Here is a 14,101-nt window from a genome sequence, read left to right on the forward strand (position 1 = left end):
GTTAAACCACAATCGTGCTAAAATTATTTAAATTCCCAAGTTATAGTGGGAAAATCGTCCTTAGGATAGCACTTAATATTTGTCTCCAATAACTTAATTTAATAATGCATTAACTTTTTTTTTTAATGTCTATGCTACATGATTTGTAGTTCCTCCTAAATATATTATCTACTATCCCCTTTGCATTTCAGTGGTTTATTTAATTTTAAGAACATTAAGGTTTATTTCATTGAATAATATAAGTTGGTTCATCTTTAATGTTTTCTCCTATACATATATTACGTACCTAAGAATCAATTAATTCGTTAGCAAATTTGAACTTTTTTTTTAAGTACAAAAATATTTGAATATATGCGCAATTTGGTACTTTGGTCCTATATGAGGTAATTTTCAACCCACCATCTTTGATAAATATATAAAATACGCTTTTGAGGAAATAAAGGGGCTTGCTTTAAATGTGTTTTTGAGAGGTCATTTTCATTCAACATTTTTAATGACTATGTTTCCTAAACTCTAATTAATTTAGTGATGGTTTGATCAAATTTTAATTTAGTAGGCCAAGTGCTACTCCCACTTTGGATGACTAATATTGTCAAAATCATTGTGCTTTTGAAGACAGCTTTTAATTTGAATTTTAATTTGTCTTAATTAATTAGTCTTTCATTTTATTCTTAATTTAATGTGTCACCATGATTATATGAATGTTTGGTGCTCACTGTCTAACCGTGCCTTATCAACACAGCCACTGTCTAACCGTGCACACTGTGTCACTATGATTATATGAATGTTTTTTTTTTTTTTTTTTTTTTTTTTTTAATGTTTTTAGACAGGGCTCAAGGCTCAAGGCTCAAGCCCTGCACTCATGAAGACTTCATAGGGTACTTTGTTGAGTCTTTCTAAATAAAATTTATGTAATTGGAAAATGGATAAACGATTGGGTTATTCCGAAACAGTTGTTCTTAATCTACGGCTTCTTCAAAACAAACATTCAGGTCATTTGTGTCTAAGAACATGACGTAATTGAGATTTTTGGGTTTGAATCCTGGCGTCCAAAGTGTTGGTCTTGAAGCAATTTTTCTGAATCCCACGCGGCCATTCAATGCATCCATGTGTCCCTCTTTTGATATGTGGGTTTTGCGAGTTCCTTTGAGTCGCTGTGTCGGAACCCTTCAACTCCCCACCTTCACTCCACACTCTTCCATTCCCAAACCTTCCATTAACCTTCTTTTTCGACGAATCCTCCATTGGGTTCTCAACATTCTCTGTTTTTCTTTCAGGAATGCACTCCTTTTCAACTGGGTTATCATTAATCTCTCCGCATTCCTCCTCCAACTTGGTCGCTTCCTTCAAATCCTCCAGCAGAGACAGAACAAGACTCTGTTTCTGCGGCTCGTACAAGAACCCCTCGATTTCTTTAATGTCCACCGACTTAGCAGCTTCATGGATCAACTCACCTCTCTTCACCTCCATCTCGTCCAACTTCTCGCTCCTCGACATCAGAAAATTTTCAAGGTCTGTGATGAGTTTGTTCATTTGAACGTACTTGTCTTCCAGAGCTACTTTTGCATCAATCAGCTTCATTTGAATTCTTTCTTCTCGCCAAACCTCCGCCATTTGCAACATGTTTCTCTCTTCCTCTACTTCTTCACACAGTTTCATTGATTCCCTTTTCAAAGCTTCCACCTTTTCCTTGTCTCCCACAATCTGCTTCGCCATCTCTGCACAGACCTCCTCTAATAACTCTCTGTTTCTCTTCTCTTTCTCGTATTCTTGCTTGTATTTCTTCGCGTTTTCTTTCGCTTCTCCCAGTTCTTTTTCCAAATTAGCATTCAGAACTTCGGTTCTCTGATTGGTTTCTTTTTCTTGGCATAATTCGTCAACCTTTACGTGCCTTCGATTCTTCCACATTGCTCTGTTTTCTTCGAGCTTCCCTTTTAAATACTCGATTTTCTTCTTCGATTTTCGCTGCTGGGATTCAAGTTTGCAGATGCGTGTTTGGGCCACCGTCAGCTCTTGTATAACATCAGAACCGCCCGAGGCCTTTGTGAACGGTTGCTCTACTCCGCCACGGTGGCTGCGAAATCCACCCAACTCCGCCGTCTCAGCTGCCTCTGCGGCTTCAGGGTTCCAATATTCTGCTGCTGCGGCCTGTAAGAAGATTGGTTTGATTTTATTTAATTTTCTATCAAATCTTTTTTAAGATCAATTGTTTTGCTCTTCTCGTTATCTTTTGTTCATTGGAATTGAAATTTTAGTTTTTTTTAATGCGTGGAATGGAATATTTTTAATAATTTATTATACAGCGAGACCTCGGTCAAATTTCAAAGTCAGTGTAATGATTAAAAAAAAAAACCAAAATTAAGAACTTTCCCAAATAAGATTAATATACATACAATACCCATTTCATTAAAATGTAAACAAAACAAAAACAAAATCTGAATTAAAAAATTAAGTACCAAATAGTCCTATCCTACTCTGTTTTCCACAGGTCTCCCATCTTCTTTTTCTGTTCTTCCAAAGTTCTTCATGTCTCTTCCCATTTTCTTACTTTTAATCTTGATTTCTTTAAAATAATGGCGAGCTAATCATTTCATCAAGTAATTCATATGGGTTAGGTACATTTCCTCTGTCTATCTAAATCTAAAGTTCTAAAGGAGGGTAATGATTAAATTAAATAATGGTAAAGTATTATAGAGCGATCTTTATTTTTGTTTAGATTGGCGTGGTTTTAGCAGCGAATCATGTCAAAAAGATTGGGTAATAAAGATTGATTGAAACAGAAATGGAAATGGGAAAGGTACCTTAATCTTGATCGCTTTTTTCGAGGAATCCACACAACCACGCCTCCCTAACCTCTGCTCTGCTTCCACTCCTCCATCGTCTCTGCTCTGATCACGATGGCGATGGCGATGCCTTATTTCTTCCTAATAATTTCCAGAAGGTATATTCATAAACAAACCCTTTTCGTTAATCAATAATTCCTCAAACTTTCCCACCAAATCGGAAATTAAAAATCGATTTTTTCCCTTCTGGGTTCGTAATTATTGGTATTGATCACAAAGTTCACAACATTTCGAGTTCGTTTTCTTTCACTTCTCCATTTACAACAGAACCGAATCTAGAAGTTACCTGAGACACTCTTCGGCCGCCACCGTTGCCGCTTGAAATTTCCTTATAATGGAGATGCCAAAGGCCGGCGGCGAGCTTTCTCGCCTGAAATTGAACTCGGCTGCGGCTTCGAGATCCATGCCGATCGTCCAACTTCCACCGCAACAGAGGAGTCATCGGAACCCCGAAGTTAGAACGGCGAGCGCCGGGACTGCGCAGAAACCTCGGCGTCCGGCGACGAGGCGGTGCCGGGGAGTTCTTGGTCGGAGTTAGATCCATTGTATAAAGGAAATTTTGATGATCATCAGAAAGCTCCAATGCACAAAGTTTTTATTATCGCATAAACAGACGGAGACAGAGAAACAAAAGAGTTGGAGGGGATGGAAATGCTGTCGACAGGACAAATATCATTTCCAAAGTATTTATAATTTTTTGCATCTTTATATTCATTTAATTAATTAAAAATCATATACATTAAGCGGTGGTGACATCCATTTTTTGATAATTTAATGATAAATTATATTTTAAGTAAATGCACTTGGTACCCTCATTTTATATGAATTTGACATTAATATTTGGGCTGTCAGTGTAAATTAAAAGAATTAGTTATAAATTAAAGAACAATTTTCTTAAATATTCCCCTTTCCCTTTTCAATGAATCGTATGTGGTCTCCACCATTTTTAATGTATTAAACAGTTTAATGATAGCAAAAGATAAAACCACCACATATATTTGTCTATAACAATTTTCAATTCTATCCATAACTTTTTCAATCTTTTGTTTTAACTATACATTTTTATATATATATAAATAACTTAATTTAATCTATAATGGTTTATTATATAGTTTTGTAAGTAAACATATCAGTTATATTTATATGAATTGTGTCTCTTCTAATATATAAAAAATATATTACATGTGAATTATTTTATATTTCTTTTGTGGATTTTTTATTCAATATGAATAAATTATATTAATAAAAACAAAACAATCACTAGTGATGTGAATATTAAATTAATGATAATATAAATTTAATAAATACTTCTAAAGGTATTATTGTTTTTATTACCAATATAATATATGACTTTGACTTTTGTAATTGTGCATTAAATTTTAGTTGGAAATGGTGGAAAATGGAGGGGAGAAGAAGAGCATTTTAATAATAAATAAAAGCTTGCTATACTAAGGAAGAGATCCAAACGAACGATGTATTTTAGAACCTGTTTAGTGTTACGATCGTACCTAGGATCATCTTCATACGTAAGAACTCTAGCTCCATTACAATGTTTTGCTTATCATAGACGAATTGGAGTTTAGGGAGGAGAGATTCTTGAGCCACCAAATTGAACTTTCTATGTGTGTGTTTGGTTAGGTTAAGAAGAAAATTTGTATAATATCCCAAGTTCACCGTTAGTAGATATTATCTGCATTGGCCCGTTGTCAGTCTCACGGTTGTTTTTTCACCTTTTGAGGTGAAAAGGACATGTTTGGAAACTCAATTTTGACTTGGGAAGAAAACTAATTTTTATTATCTATGATTGGTTGACTTAGATTTGATTACATGAATTTACTTAATCTTGTGTAACTTTGAGAGGAAAAAACTGCAACAACAAATTGAAAGGGTACAAAACAACACCAGCCAAGAACATCCCTATAAATTTTCTTTCATATAACAAAGCCCATGAACTAAATTAAAGCTCTTAGGAAGAAACGAAGTGGTTTCCCCATTGATTTGAAGATCGGTGTACCTGTGTTGGGAAATTATGGTAAGAGAGGAGGTAGATTGGCAAAGTTGGTTGCTTTTCTGCCAAACAAAGACTTGCAGTTTCTGATCTGACAGATTATTTGCTTGTAAACACTAATCTTGACATTGCAAATACTCTTCTTCAGCTTCTTCAATCTTCTTCCAAATCTAACTCTTAGTCTTCGGATTCTAATTCTCAGATACGAAGCTTTGCCCATGGAATCTGCTCGTTCCAACACTTTGTTGATTAAAAACTGTGCTCTTCGATGAATTATCTCATCTGGGTCTTCTTTATCAACCTTGGAGTAACCATTAGACCTCTTAACAAGAACAAAACTCATCTCTCAATACCCCTTCTGAACTTAGAAGATTACAGAGAGATACCTGGGTGAAGAAGTAGGCAGTGAAGAGTTTCAATGCAGATATGCCATTTTATGAGTGAAGCTGTGTGTGGAAGTGGGAAACTGTGGAATTTGGGTGTGGGGTCAACGAAGAAGGTCATCTATGAGGCAACGGTGAAGCAAGCAAGCTAGCACGGCATGTGCTTTAAATTATGGAAGACAGACTAAGCAGGACCTGAGCTGGCCTTCAGATCGCGCCTATGATTCTGCTAAATCTTAAACCACAAAAAATGACTCTTAAATTTTCATTTGATCATGTTTTCCTTTGTAGAATCAAAAAGTAAAACCGTTTTTACTCTGTTTTTGTCAGTTACACCAAGACTATCTTACCATAAACGATGCAATGGAATATTTTTATGAATTTCTTAGAATGGACTATCAGATGGAACTCAAAAGTCAAAGTTTGCAGCATGGAACCATCCAATTGCAATATAAAACAGACCAAATTTCCACCGACATTGAAAAAAAAGAATGAGAAGTCACAATAATTAATAATAATCATAATAAAAAAAAAAAAAAAGGGAAATGAAGGTTAAACTTATGGATGAGACTAGATGTGGCTGGATTTAGACTGTCCATTCATAGGTATGACTTAAAAGAGTCAACATCTAGCTTATCACAAGAAGAATCCAATGCAGCAGACAGGACAAGCTTCCACCGGCAGGAACCCTGTCTGAAAGAGAGCTCAAGCAATCCAACGAACTAACAATGGAACAAACTGATGAAAAGAAGACTCCAAAACTACTTTTCCTATCAATTCAACTAAAATTTTTAATCTTCATGATCATGAGTTGATTTACCTTAGCAGTTGGCACCAAACACATCTGGAAGTTGATGGAACACAAGAGTCCAGAGATCACAGTAGTCATTCATGGCTTTCTCTACACATGGTGGAAAGCTGATCCTCACAATCTTGTGAGAGGTAGCGGTTCATTTTCTTCTTCTCTTCTTTTTAAAACCCAAAGAGTGTTGAGACCAACTTATATCCATTTCAACCACTCTCAACTAACAATCATCTAATTCTATAACATTTGTTGGTAAATTTTAAGTTCAGCGCAAGCGCAATTGATGTTGAGGATTGTTGAAAGAGGAGTCCGAGATTAACCATAAGTTTATAAGTAAGAAATACATCTGTATTTGTATGAGGTCTTTTCCGTCCCTTATTTTTAATAGGTGATTCTAGGGGACCCTGATTTCTAACCGGTGACTCTAGGGTGCCCATTTTGCCTTACCAACCCGAGAAAAACTCCAAATACAGACCTAGACTCCCATGGTTCTGACCCAATTGATCACTTGGCCAATTTAAGGTGGTTTACACGGTTCATTTTGAGGAGGGCCTGTACAGCTCTTCACCTATTGACAGACTTAAAATATCAGCAACTTAGGAAGATCCAACATGCATAATAATGGGAAGACTGACACCTTCGGAACATCACCACTCCATTTAAGCTAGCTAACTTTCATATACAATTTGACAATTTTGGGCCACAATTGCAAATACATGTAAATTCACCTGTTCCTTATACCATTTAAACAGTAAGAAGTTTGGGTGTCATTGGTTGGGTCTCTGGTATAAGGCTCTCTAAGCTCTAGCATTGTCCGGAACTTTCTTAATGGGCCGAGCCCAATGGGCTCTAGCATCGTCGATATGGATCAATTGATTTGTATCGAATTGGCCCAATGGCCCGAGCCCAAAATAAAGTTCTTCCATTTTTGTGGTAAATTGTAAATAACAATAAAATACTCGATTTACCAAGTGGGAAGTGGATGATTGGTTGGCGGAATACACTCGCGCCGTTATTCGCACCAAATCCGTCACCCTCTCCGTGAAAGAGCAGGGCGGGAAATAGCTGTTCTGTTTTCTTTTGCCGTCTCTCTCCCAAACTTTCTCCGACTCTGCGGATCTCCTTCTCTGTCGGATTTTGCCGGGAATCTTCTCTCTCCAACCTCCGCTTGCTCTTTCCGGCGTCCAAATATTTGTTGTTCTGCGCCTTCGATTGTCATTTCACGTTTTTCTTTATCGGTAATCAACTTTCTGAGATTCGATGGCTCAAGCAGTTGAAGAATGGTACAAGCAAATGCCTATTATCACCCGCTCCTATCTCACAGCCGCTATAGTAACCACAATCGGCTGTTCCCTCGATGTGCGTACCTTGTTGCCCCTTCTCCATTTGTAGCTCTACTTTTCTTGCTCTCGTGGTCATTTAGGCTTAAATGTTTGTTTTTCTCTGGGCATTATCTCTTACATTATGGTTTAAAGCCGGTGATTTTAAGAATGCCTTGGCTTTTTATTTATTTCTTTATTTATTTATTTTTATCTCAGTTTCGTTTTTGATTTGTTATGGAAATCATGAATGGTTTGTTTTGTCCTCCCGGAAGATCATCGATATCGATTACCATGACATGGGGGATTTTGATTATTATTTTTGTCCTTGGGCTTTGATGTTGGTTTCCCATGCCGATTATCGCTGATTTCAATGACCTTTGGGAATTTATGTGTAAATTTATTTCAGTTTTGGTGTCAGTTTTTGCTGGTATTTGGCGGTACAGTATGGGGGCACCCGGTTCTATTGTTTCAGCTATTGAAATAGCATGAACTTTGAAAATGTGGCTGATCCTTATAATCTTGTTGGCCTTCGTTCACAATCATTTTGTTTCTTAATTTCAGAGTCTAATAGATGAATATCACTTTACCTTACCATTTGGTTTATTTAATAATTTTTCATGCATTTGATTTCATACAGATTATCTATCCGCATCATCTTTACTTGAATCCTATCCTCGTTGCTAAGAAGTATCAGTTCTGGCGCCTCATTACCAACTTCCTGTTCTTCCGCAAAATGGGTATTTATACAGTACTTTTTCATGTACATATAATTTGTAACTGTAGAAAAATCCCGTTGCTTGGTTTTATGTGAAGATTTCCTAATATTTTCCATCTGTTGGTATTTGCTGATTGTAGTCATTGGTCATCCACTTTTGGAATAACTGTTCATGTTTGTGGACGTGCAATGCACATGAGTGGCTTTAGTTGTCCTGTTCTTGTTTCTGGAGGGTTTTAGCTCTTATGAAGTTTTATTCCATATGCATACGAGATGTAATTGGCAAGCTGAAGCGTGCTGACCCGCATCGTACGAGTTTATTGCAAATGTTCTTTTGATTCCATTTGGAAAATCTAAGAACAAGGGAGTTTTCTCAGTAGTTTTGTCTGTGGTAAAAAGATTTGATTGACATGCAACTTGTTTTGACAAGTGAACCTTTGAAGCCTTTGCTTCGTGCTTCAATATCATGATTTAGGCCCCTCCCTTCCCCAAGAACAATGAAGCTAACCATCTCTTGCCCTAAGTTTTTCTGTGTTGGTTACCACTTCTTATGCTCATTTAGTAGCTGAAGAGCTGGAGAATACGACATGTTCTAACTTTCTTGACTCTTTCAGCCTTTTCAGTATGTATATATTTTTCTTTTGGGTAAGATCGAAATTAACAACTATCTAACGATACCCATGTGATGTGCCTGTTATTGCCAGATTTGGATTTTTTGTTTCACATGTTTTTTCTTGCCCGATACTGCAAACTTCTGGAAGAGAACTCTTTTAGGGGAAGAACAGCAGATTTCATTTATATGCTCTTATTTGGGGCCACGGTGCTTACTGGAATTGTTTTGGTTGGGGGAATGATACCCTACTTGTCCGAGTCAATTGCCGAAGTTGTATTCCTTAGTAACTCACTGACATTCATGATGGTTAGTCTCCATTTAAGACGAGAGCTTTCGTTTCTTTACTTTCATGCAATTTATCTGTACTTTAACAAATCCTTTTATACACAGGTTTATGTATGGAGCAAGCAAAACCCATTCATCCATATGAGCTTTTTAGGCCTCTTTACTTTTACGGCAGCTTACCTGCCATGGGTGAGTAAGTCTGGGTTTCTTTCCCTATTTTAATCTCTTTTAGCTGTCCTTATGTGAAAATTAGTCTGACTTGATCCCATCCAACGTAAGTTGAATTCTCCATTCACCAGTATAAATGTCATCTTAACTTCACGATAGAATATTTACTTTGTTTCGTTATCTTTTTCCTGCACAGGTTCTTTTGGGATTCTCTGTTCTTGTCGGGGCCAGTGCTTGGGTGGATCTTCTGGTATGCCGTCTTGACTTTAAACCATCTGTATTTGGAATATAATTCTTCACAGTTCATTTTATCTGATCCGACCCTTTTCTGGCATATGGTCTTGCTGGATTCTAACGAACTGCCTCTGCAAATGTTTAACCTTTAATCTCCCAAAATTTTTGAAATGTAATATTAACAGTTTCTCTCGAGTTTTTTTGTTCCGAAGTATCTTTTGAAAGTTCAAGTGTGATTTTGAAAACTTAGTAAGGTTTTTTTTTTTTTTTTTTTCCTTAAAGATATTGTTAAAAATTTTGAAAGTTTAAAGGTATTTTTGAAATTTGGTGTGATCTTTGGCCCAAAAAAAACAATTGGAACACTCATTTGTGATTATTTAAATGATGAAACTTGGATTTTACGGCCAATAATAATACACTTTTTTATTAGTATGAGTTGGTTCAAGCTAATGTATCATTTTGAGTTATGGTGATGAACTATTTTGCGATTCAGGGCATGGTTGCTGGCCACGCTTATTATTTTCTTGAAGATGTGTACCCACGAATGACAGGCCGACGACCATTAAAAACCCCATCCTTCATCAGGGCGTTATTTGCTGAGGAAGCAGTTGTAGTGGCGCGACCCGTGGATTTGAGATTTGCAGCCCCTGCTGCGGAGGATATTCATCAAGATTAGTTATTACAACATTTGAGGAAGGTAGTGAACTGGAGTTTTCCCATCTTTTGTTCATTTATCCACACTCTAGAAAGGTCCACACTCTAGAAAGGAGCAACCCCTGATGATAAGGAATGTCATTTTCATCTGTAGCATAGTGTCAAATGTATTCGCACTGGAATTTCTTGATTCAAATTGTTACCATTGAAGAAGATAAATATAACCTATTCCATGGCCAAGCTTGCACCCGGTGTGCTCTTACTCGAACACAAGCATATTGAATTGTCAAATTAGTTGTGATCTGATTACTTCTTGGAATACAAATCACTTATTAAGAATTTGAGTGATTAAAATTGGTTGGATTCCAAGCAAAAAGGGAAACACAAAGATTAATAATAGTTTGAAATACAACCTTGTTTTGTTTTGAACACTGTCTGTTCCAACCAAATCAGTACTATAACTCTTATTTCTTTTTGCAGTGAAAACGTTGCAAACCTTAAAAGGAAATACAAACAGAGCAGGGGAAAGCAATTCCACAAAAAGCAAACAAAACCCATTTGAATTTGGAGGCTGAAATCAGAATCAAATGGGAAAGTGGGTGACATCGTCTTTGAGAATCCTGTAACCAAAACCAGGAATCCCATTAAACCGATTGCTTTTTGACAATTCGACAGCAGAGCAAATGTTGGGGAGAATCCCATTGTTGGTTCTTCTCTTCTTCCACTTCCAACTCAACGACAAAAGCCAAAAGCTTGTCTTCGAATCGCTTCTCCTGGAAGCATCTCCACTTAACCGCTGAGAGCCGCCATGGCGTTCGAGCTCTAGCTTGGTGAAGTACTCAATCTCCTTCATAACCAGCGACCCCATAGTGCCTCGCGTGCCGATTGCAAGTGGAGCAACAGCACCCATTTCCTCAGAGAAGCAACTGCTTCTGCTGATGCCTTCATACATTTTACTCAAAAAGGAAGAGACAGTGGCAATGCCTTCACAGAGCCCTTCTCTCGAGGACGTCCGGTTTTGGGATTGCTTTGAACTCAGGCCATCTCCTCGTGTTGATAAAATGCATCACTGAAATTTTACTTTAGATAAAGTTGACAAATATGAAGTTACTGCGTGATTGGTGGGTTTTTGGAGCGAAATGGACATCATATTCTACTTGTTATTTGCTAAGGAGCCATGATTTTCCATTATAATGTCTTTTTCTGAGAACCCTTTTGACTTGTTAGGCCATGATTACCACAGGCATGCTCAGCTCACAAGGCTCTGCCGAGAATTATGTATATATAATTAATGGCAATGGGTGTAGCGATTAGCGAAGGTTTACATATAAAAACTTAAGGTAAGTAAGGGCTGGTGGATGGTCATGAGCAACTCGCAGCGCACGGCCCAAACAGCCAGTCGTTGCGATGATGCTGATGCTTTATATTTGTGTACCAAACTGAAGAGCCGAAGAACATAAGTGGACAACTTAATCAGACAGACCCTGTAATTATAGGGTATAAGAGGGGGTTGGATAGCTCAAACCTCCCCGAGTTTATTTAATACAACCGCTAAAATGGTTGGTTACCCATATAAAGTATGATTTGTAGCTATGTACTACTGCTACACACAATGGAATGAAACAATAATAAATAACGTTACCAATTATTGCGCCTCAGAAAGTAACTAGCTCGGAACTCTTCTTCCTGTTGATATGTAGTATACATAATTCAACGCCAACGAGAATCCCCTCACTCCCTGTGGCTAACTACATTACAAGCATATCATCTAAATCATAATCAAACTGCACCCTTCTTTCAACTTCCAACAAAGATATTCAAAACATATATATAACCCTCCTTAATTATCATCTCACAGCTTGGCCTGCGAGTAGAGGAAGGTTCCAAGGATTGCAATGGCAGCTCCAATGGCGTTGATGGGTCGGACAGGCGTGCGGAAGATGATAATGGACGACACTATTACGAATATTCTCTTCATTGTGTTCCCTACGCTGAATGTCAATGGAGATATCTGATCAAGAGACATGTACGACACTTGATTGTACAAGTGGTAGAACATACTTTGAGCTACCAACCACCTGCATTTGAAACAAACAAACAAACAATTCCTTTAAGTGAAACCAGAACAGACCACTTATTTTAGATAACCATGAAATTCGTAATTACCAAATGAAATTGGGACCAATTTGAGAGAGAGCCTGTTGAAATCCTTCAGCCCACAACTTGGGTCCCTCCACAGCAATGGCGAAAGGAGTAAGAATGAGCAGAGACAGCATTGAAAGGCAAGCATAGTAATTCATCCCACTCACTGACTTCCCCTTCATCCCTTTCTTTGAGAATATGTTTCTAAACACAAATGCCAAGTTTGATATCATCGCTCCCATGAATCCTAAAAACACAACCCCAATTTCCTATATTAATTCACATCAACATTGCGATTCACATTCACAGCAAAGATTCCTCACCAGTCATGTTGAAATTGAGCTCAGTTAGTGCGGAAAGAGCGCAGCCTCCAATGATAGGGATAAGAGATAAGTAAACAGGCAATGGAAACATCTCTCCCAACAGAAACCTGGAGACCAACACACTGAAAGCCGGCTCCCCACTCTTGATTATGTGAGTGAATGAGACAGCCACTTTGGACATGCTCACAGTTGCTGCAACGTGCCCAATAGTATGCGCCACCGCCACCTATCAAAATAATCATGCCACAAAACATCTGATCGCTGATCCAAAGTTTTAGTTTCGAATGCTCTGTTTTGCAGAACCAGAACAAGCAGATCATCGCATAAAAATAATCCCTATTCCTATTTGTAATGCACTTCCTACATTCAAATTCTTCCAAAAACAAATACCCACCATGATTTTTGTAAGAAAGAACAATTAATCACAAAATTCATCTCCAAATTTCAAAGATGAAAACAGAGCATAATTGTAATTACCGGCAACAGGGATTTCCAGAAATCCAAATCGGTTTTGGGAGCGTCGACCATTCTAGTGGCCCAAGAAACGAGCATCATAAGCGATCCAGCGGCGAGGGAGAGAGTGGAGGTGAGCCATGGATAAGGGAACGCATTAAGAACCTTCTTGTTGTATACATTGAACACCACATTCAAAGCCCACCAAGTGGCGAAATACAGCCCAATTTTGAGTTTCTGAGCTGCCTGTTCTTCAGGAAGCTCAACGTTGATCGGCAAACGCCGCGATTCGGCCTCGTACGCCCTGCATTCCGTCGAACGCTCAAACGATTTTACGGACAAAGAAAGATTATCAACGGATGAGATGTGAAGTGGTTTGTTGGTAGAAAGAGATCGATCGAGATGTTTGAGGGCACTCCGATTCGGAAACTGCGCCGGAAGATTCAGCCTGGGAATCGGAGATTTTCGGTTGAGAAGTTCAGAGGAAGCGAAAGTAGAAGATGTGAGGCTGAGTGAAGAGATCATGGTGTTTTCGAGAATCTGATAGTGCAGAACGGAAAAAAAAAAACCAAAACCCAGATGGGATTGAACTGAAACTGATTGGAATGGGTTGGCAAATGCAAGGAGAAACGAATTTGTTGGGAAAATGTAGAGACGATGTTGATGTTGGAGAAAATGGTGGGGAAAGGAGAGGCTATATATACGAATTTGAGTTGAATCAGGAAAACGGAGAACCCTGGGATTTTCAAATTTATGGAGCGACAATATGAACCGTGTGATCCTTCTTGCCCGTGCCTATCGGTGAATTTTCATCGGTCCAATGACGCAATGGACGGCTCATGTTTTTTCAATAATTTTAACCTGTTTGTTAAAATAGGGTAAAATAATTAAATTTTACAAAGTTGGAATAAAATCACCCATTCAATTTGGTTCTGTTCTCTTACCCATTTAGTTTATAATTTTCAAAACGTCACTGAATTTACCAATTTTATCAAAATTAAAATTAAATGCAAAATATATTTATTTGTCAAAACCAAATTAACTTGAAGTTGAGCTAAAAGAAATGATTTTTTCTCCAAAAATAAATTACCAAAAAATACGAAATAATTCACTGAATTCCAAATGTCCAATTAGAGGCAGGCACCCACATGGA

At 37.7% G+C, this 14,101-nt stretch overlaps 5 protein-coding genes across 6 annotated transcripts; 1 reads left to right on the forward strand and 4 right to left on the reverse strand.

Moving 5' to 3' along the window:
* Positions 1 to 902: 902 nt before the first annotated feature.
* Positions 903 to 3,508, reverse strand: LOC111781255 (uncharacterized). Its single transcript, XM_023661748.2, has 3 exons — positions 3,130 to 3,508; positions 2,802 to 2,924; positions 903 to 2,148 (listed from the first exon to the last, which is right to left on the reverse strand). Exons 1-3 carry the CDS (start codon positions 3,385 to 3,387, stop codon positions 994 to 996), a joined length of 1,536 nt encoding a protein of 511 aa, XP_023517516.2. The 5' UTR covers positions 3,388 to 3,508; the 3' UTR covers positions 903 to 993.
* A 1,167-nt stretch (positions 3,509 to 4,675) lies between these two features.
* On the reverse strand, positions 4,676 to 6,195 carry LOC147786733 (uncharacterized). Its single transcript, XM_087120282.1, has 2 exons — positions 6,055 to 6,195; positions 4,676 to 5,469 (listed from the first exon to the last, which is right to left on the reverse strand). Exon 2 carries the CDS (start codon positions 5,192 to 5,194, stop codon positions 4,871 to 4,873), a length of 324 nt encoding a protein of 107 aa, XP_086976408.1. The 5' UTR covers positions 5,195 to 5,469; positions 6,055 to 6,195; the 3' UTR covers positions 4,676 to 4,870.
* Positions 6,196 to 7,030: 835 nt separating this feature from the next.
* LOC111781763 (derlin-2.2) lies at positions 7,031 to 11,434 on the forward strand. Of its 2 annotated transcripts, XM_023662456.2 has the most exons (7): positions 7,031 to 7,398; positions 7,999 to 8,098; positions 8,781 to 8,995; positions 9,080 to 9,163; positions 9,339 to 9,392; positions 9,870 to 10,073; positions 10,511 to 11,434. In XM_023662456.2, the coding sequence occupies exons 1-6, from the start codon at positions 7,300 to 7,302 to the stop codon at positions 10,050 to 10,052; spliced, it is 735 nt and encodes a 244-aa protein (XP_023518224.1). In that variant the 5' UTR covers positions 7,031 to 7,299; the 3' UTR covers positions 10,053 to 10,073; positions 10,511 to 11,434. The 2 variants fall into 2 exon arrangements, with proteins under 2 accessions (XP_023518224.1, XP_023518223.1); XM_023662455.2 differs by lacking the exon at positions 10,511 to 11,434 and having other exon boundaries at positions 7,032 to 7,398; positions 9,870 to 10,333.
* LOC111781699 (uncharacterized) lies at positions 10,614 to 10,982 on the reverse strand. Its single transcript, XM_023662387.2, has one exon. The coding sequence runs from the start codon at positions 10,980 to 10,982 to the stop codon at positions 10,614 to 10,616; it is 369 nt and encodes a 122-aa protein (XP_023518155.2).
* A 111-nt stretch (positions 11,435 to 11,545) lies between the features above and the next one.
* On the reverse strand, positions 11,546 to 13,666 carry LOC111781762 (glucose-6-phosphate/phosphate translocator 2, chloroplastic). The gene is made up of 4 exons (XM_023662453.2): positions 12,973 to 13,666; positions 12,496 to 12,721; positions 12,197 to 12,419; positions 11,546 to 12,108 (listed from the first exon to the last, which is right to left on the reverse strand). Exons 1-4 carry the CDS (start codon positions 13,471 to 13,473, stop codon positions 11,883 to 11,885), a joined length of 1,176 nt encoding a protein of 391 aa, XP_023518221.2. The 5' UTR covers positions 13,474 to 13,666; the 3' UTR covers positions 11,546 to 11,882.
* Positions 13,667 to 14,101: the final 435 nt, after the last annotated feature.

The sequence above is a fragment of the Cucurbita pepo genome, chromosome 19, assembly GCF_057944985.1.
Source record: "Cucurbita pepo subsp. pepo isolate OVF chromosome 19, ASM5794498v1, whole genome shotgun sequence".
NCBI lineage: Eukaryota > Viridiplantae > Streptophyta > Magnoliopsida > Cucurbitales > Cucurbitaceae > Cucurbita > Cucurbita pepo.

Coding starts and splice junctions, on each gene's coding strand:
- LOC111781255 (XM_023661748.2), bottom strand. CDS start 3,387: ATGGATCTAACTCCGACCAAGAACTCCCCGGCACCGCCTCGTCGCCGG. Junction 2,925..3,129: donor GCGGCCGAAGAGTGTCTCAG/GTAACTTCTAGA, acceptor GGAAATTATTAG/GAAGAAATAAGGCATCGCCA. Junction 2,149..2,801: donor AAAAAGCGATCAAGATTAAG/GTACCTTTCCCA, acceptor ATCTTCTTACAG/GCCGCAGCAGCAGAATATTG.
- LOC147786733 (XM_087120282.1), bottom strand. CDS start 5,194: ATGAGTTTTGTTCTTGTTAAGAGGTCTAATGGTTACTCCAAGGTTGAT.
- LOC111781763 (XM_023662456.2), top strand. CDS start 7,300: ATGGCTCAAGCAGTTGAAGAATGGTACAAGCAAATGCCTATTATCACC. Junction 7,399..7,998: donor CAATCGGCTGTTCCCTCGAT/GTGCGTACCTTG, acceptor GATTTCATACAG/ATTATCTATCCGCATCATCT. Junction 8,996..9,079: donor ACTCACTGACATTCATGATG/GTTAGTCTCCAT, acceptor TTTTATACACAG/GTTTATGTATGGAGCAAGCA.
- LOC111781699 (XM_023662387.2), bottom strand. CDS start 10,982: ATGTATGAAGGCATCAGCAGAAGCAGTTGCTTCTCTGAGGAAATGGGT.
- LOC111781762 (XM_023662453.2), bottom strand. CDS start 13,473: ATGATCTCTTCACTCAGCCTCACATCTTCTACTTTCGCTTCCTCTGAA. Junction 12,722..12,972: donor TCTGGAAATCCCTGTTGCCG/GTAATTACAATT, acceptor TTATTTTGATAG/GTGGCGGTGGCGCATACTAT. Junction 12,420..12,495: donor GCTCAATTTCAACATGACTG/GTGAGGAATCTT, acceptor TTGTGTTTTTAG/GATTCATGGGAGCGATGATA.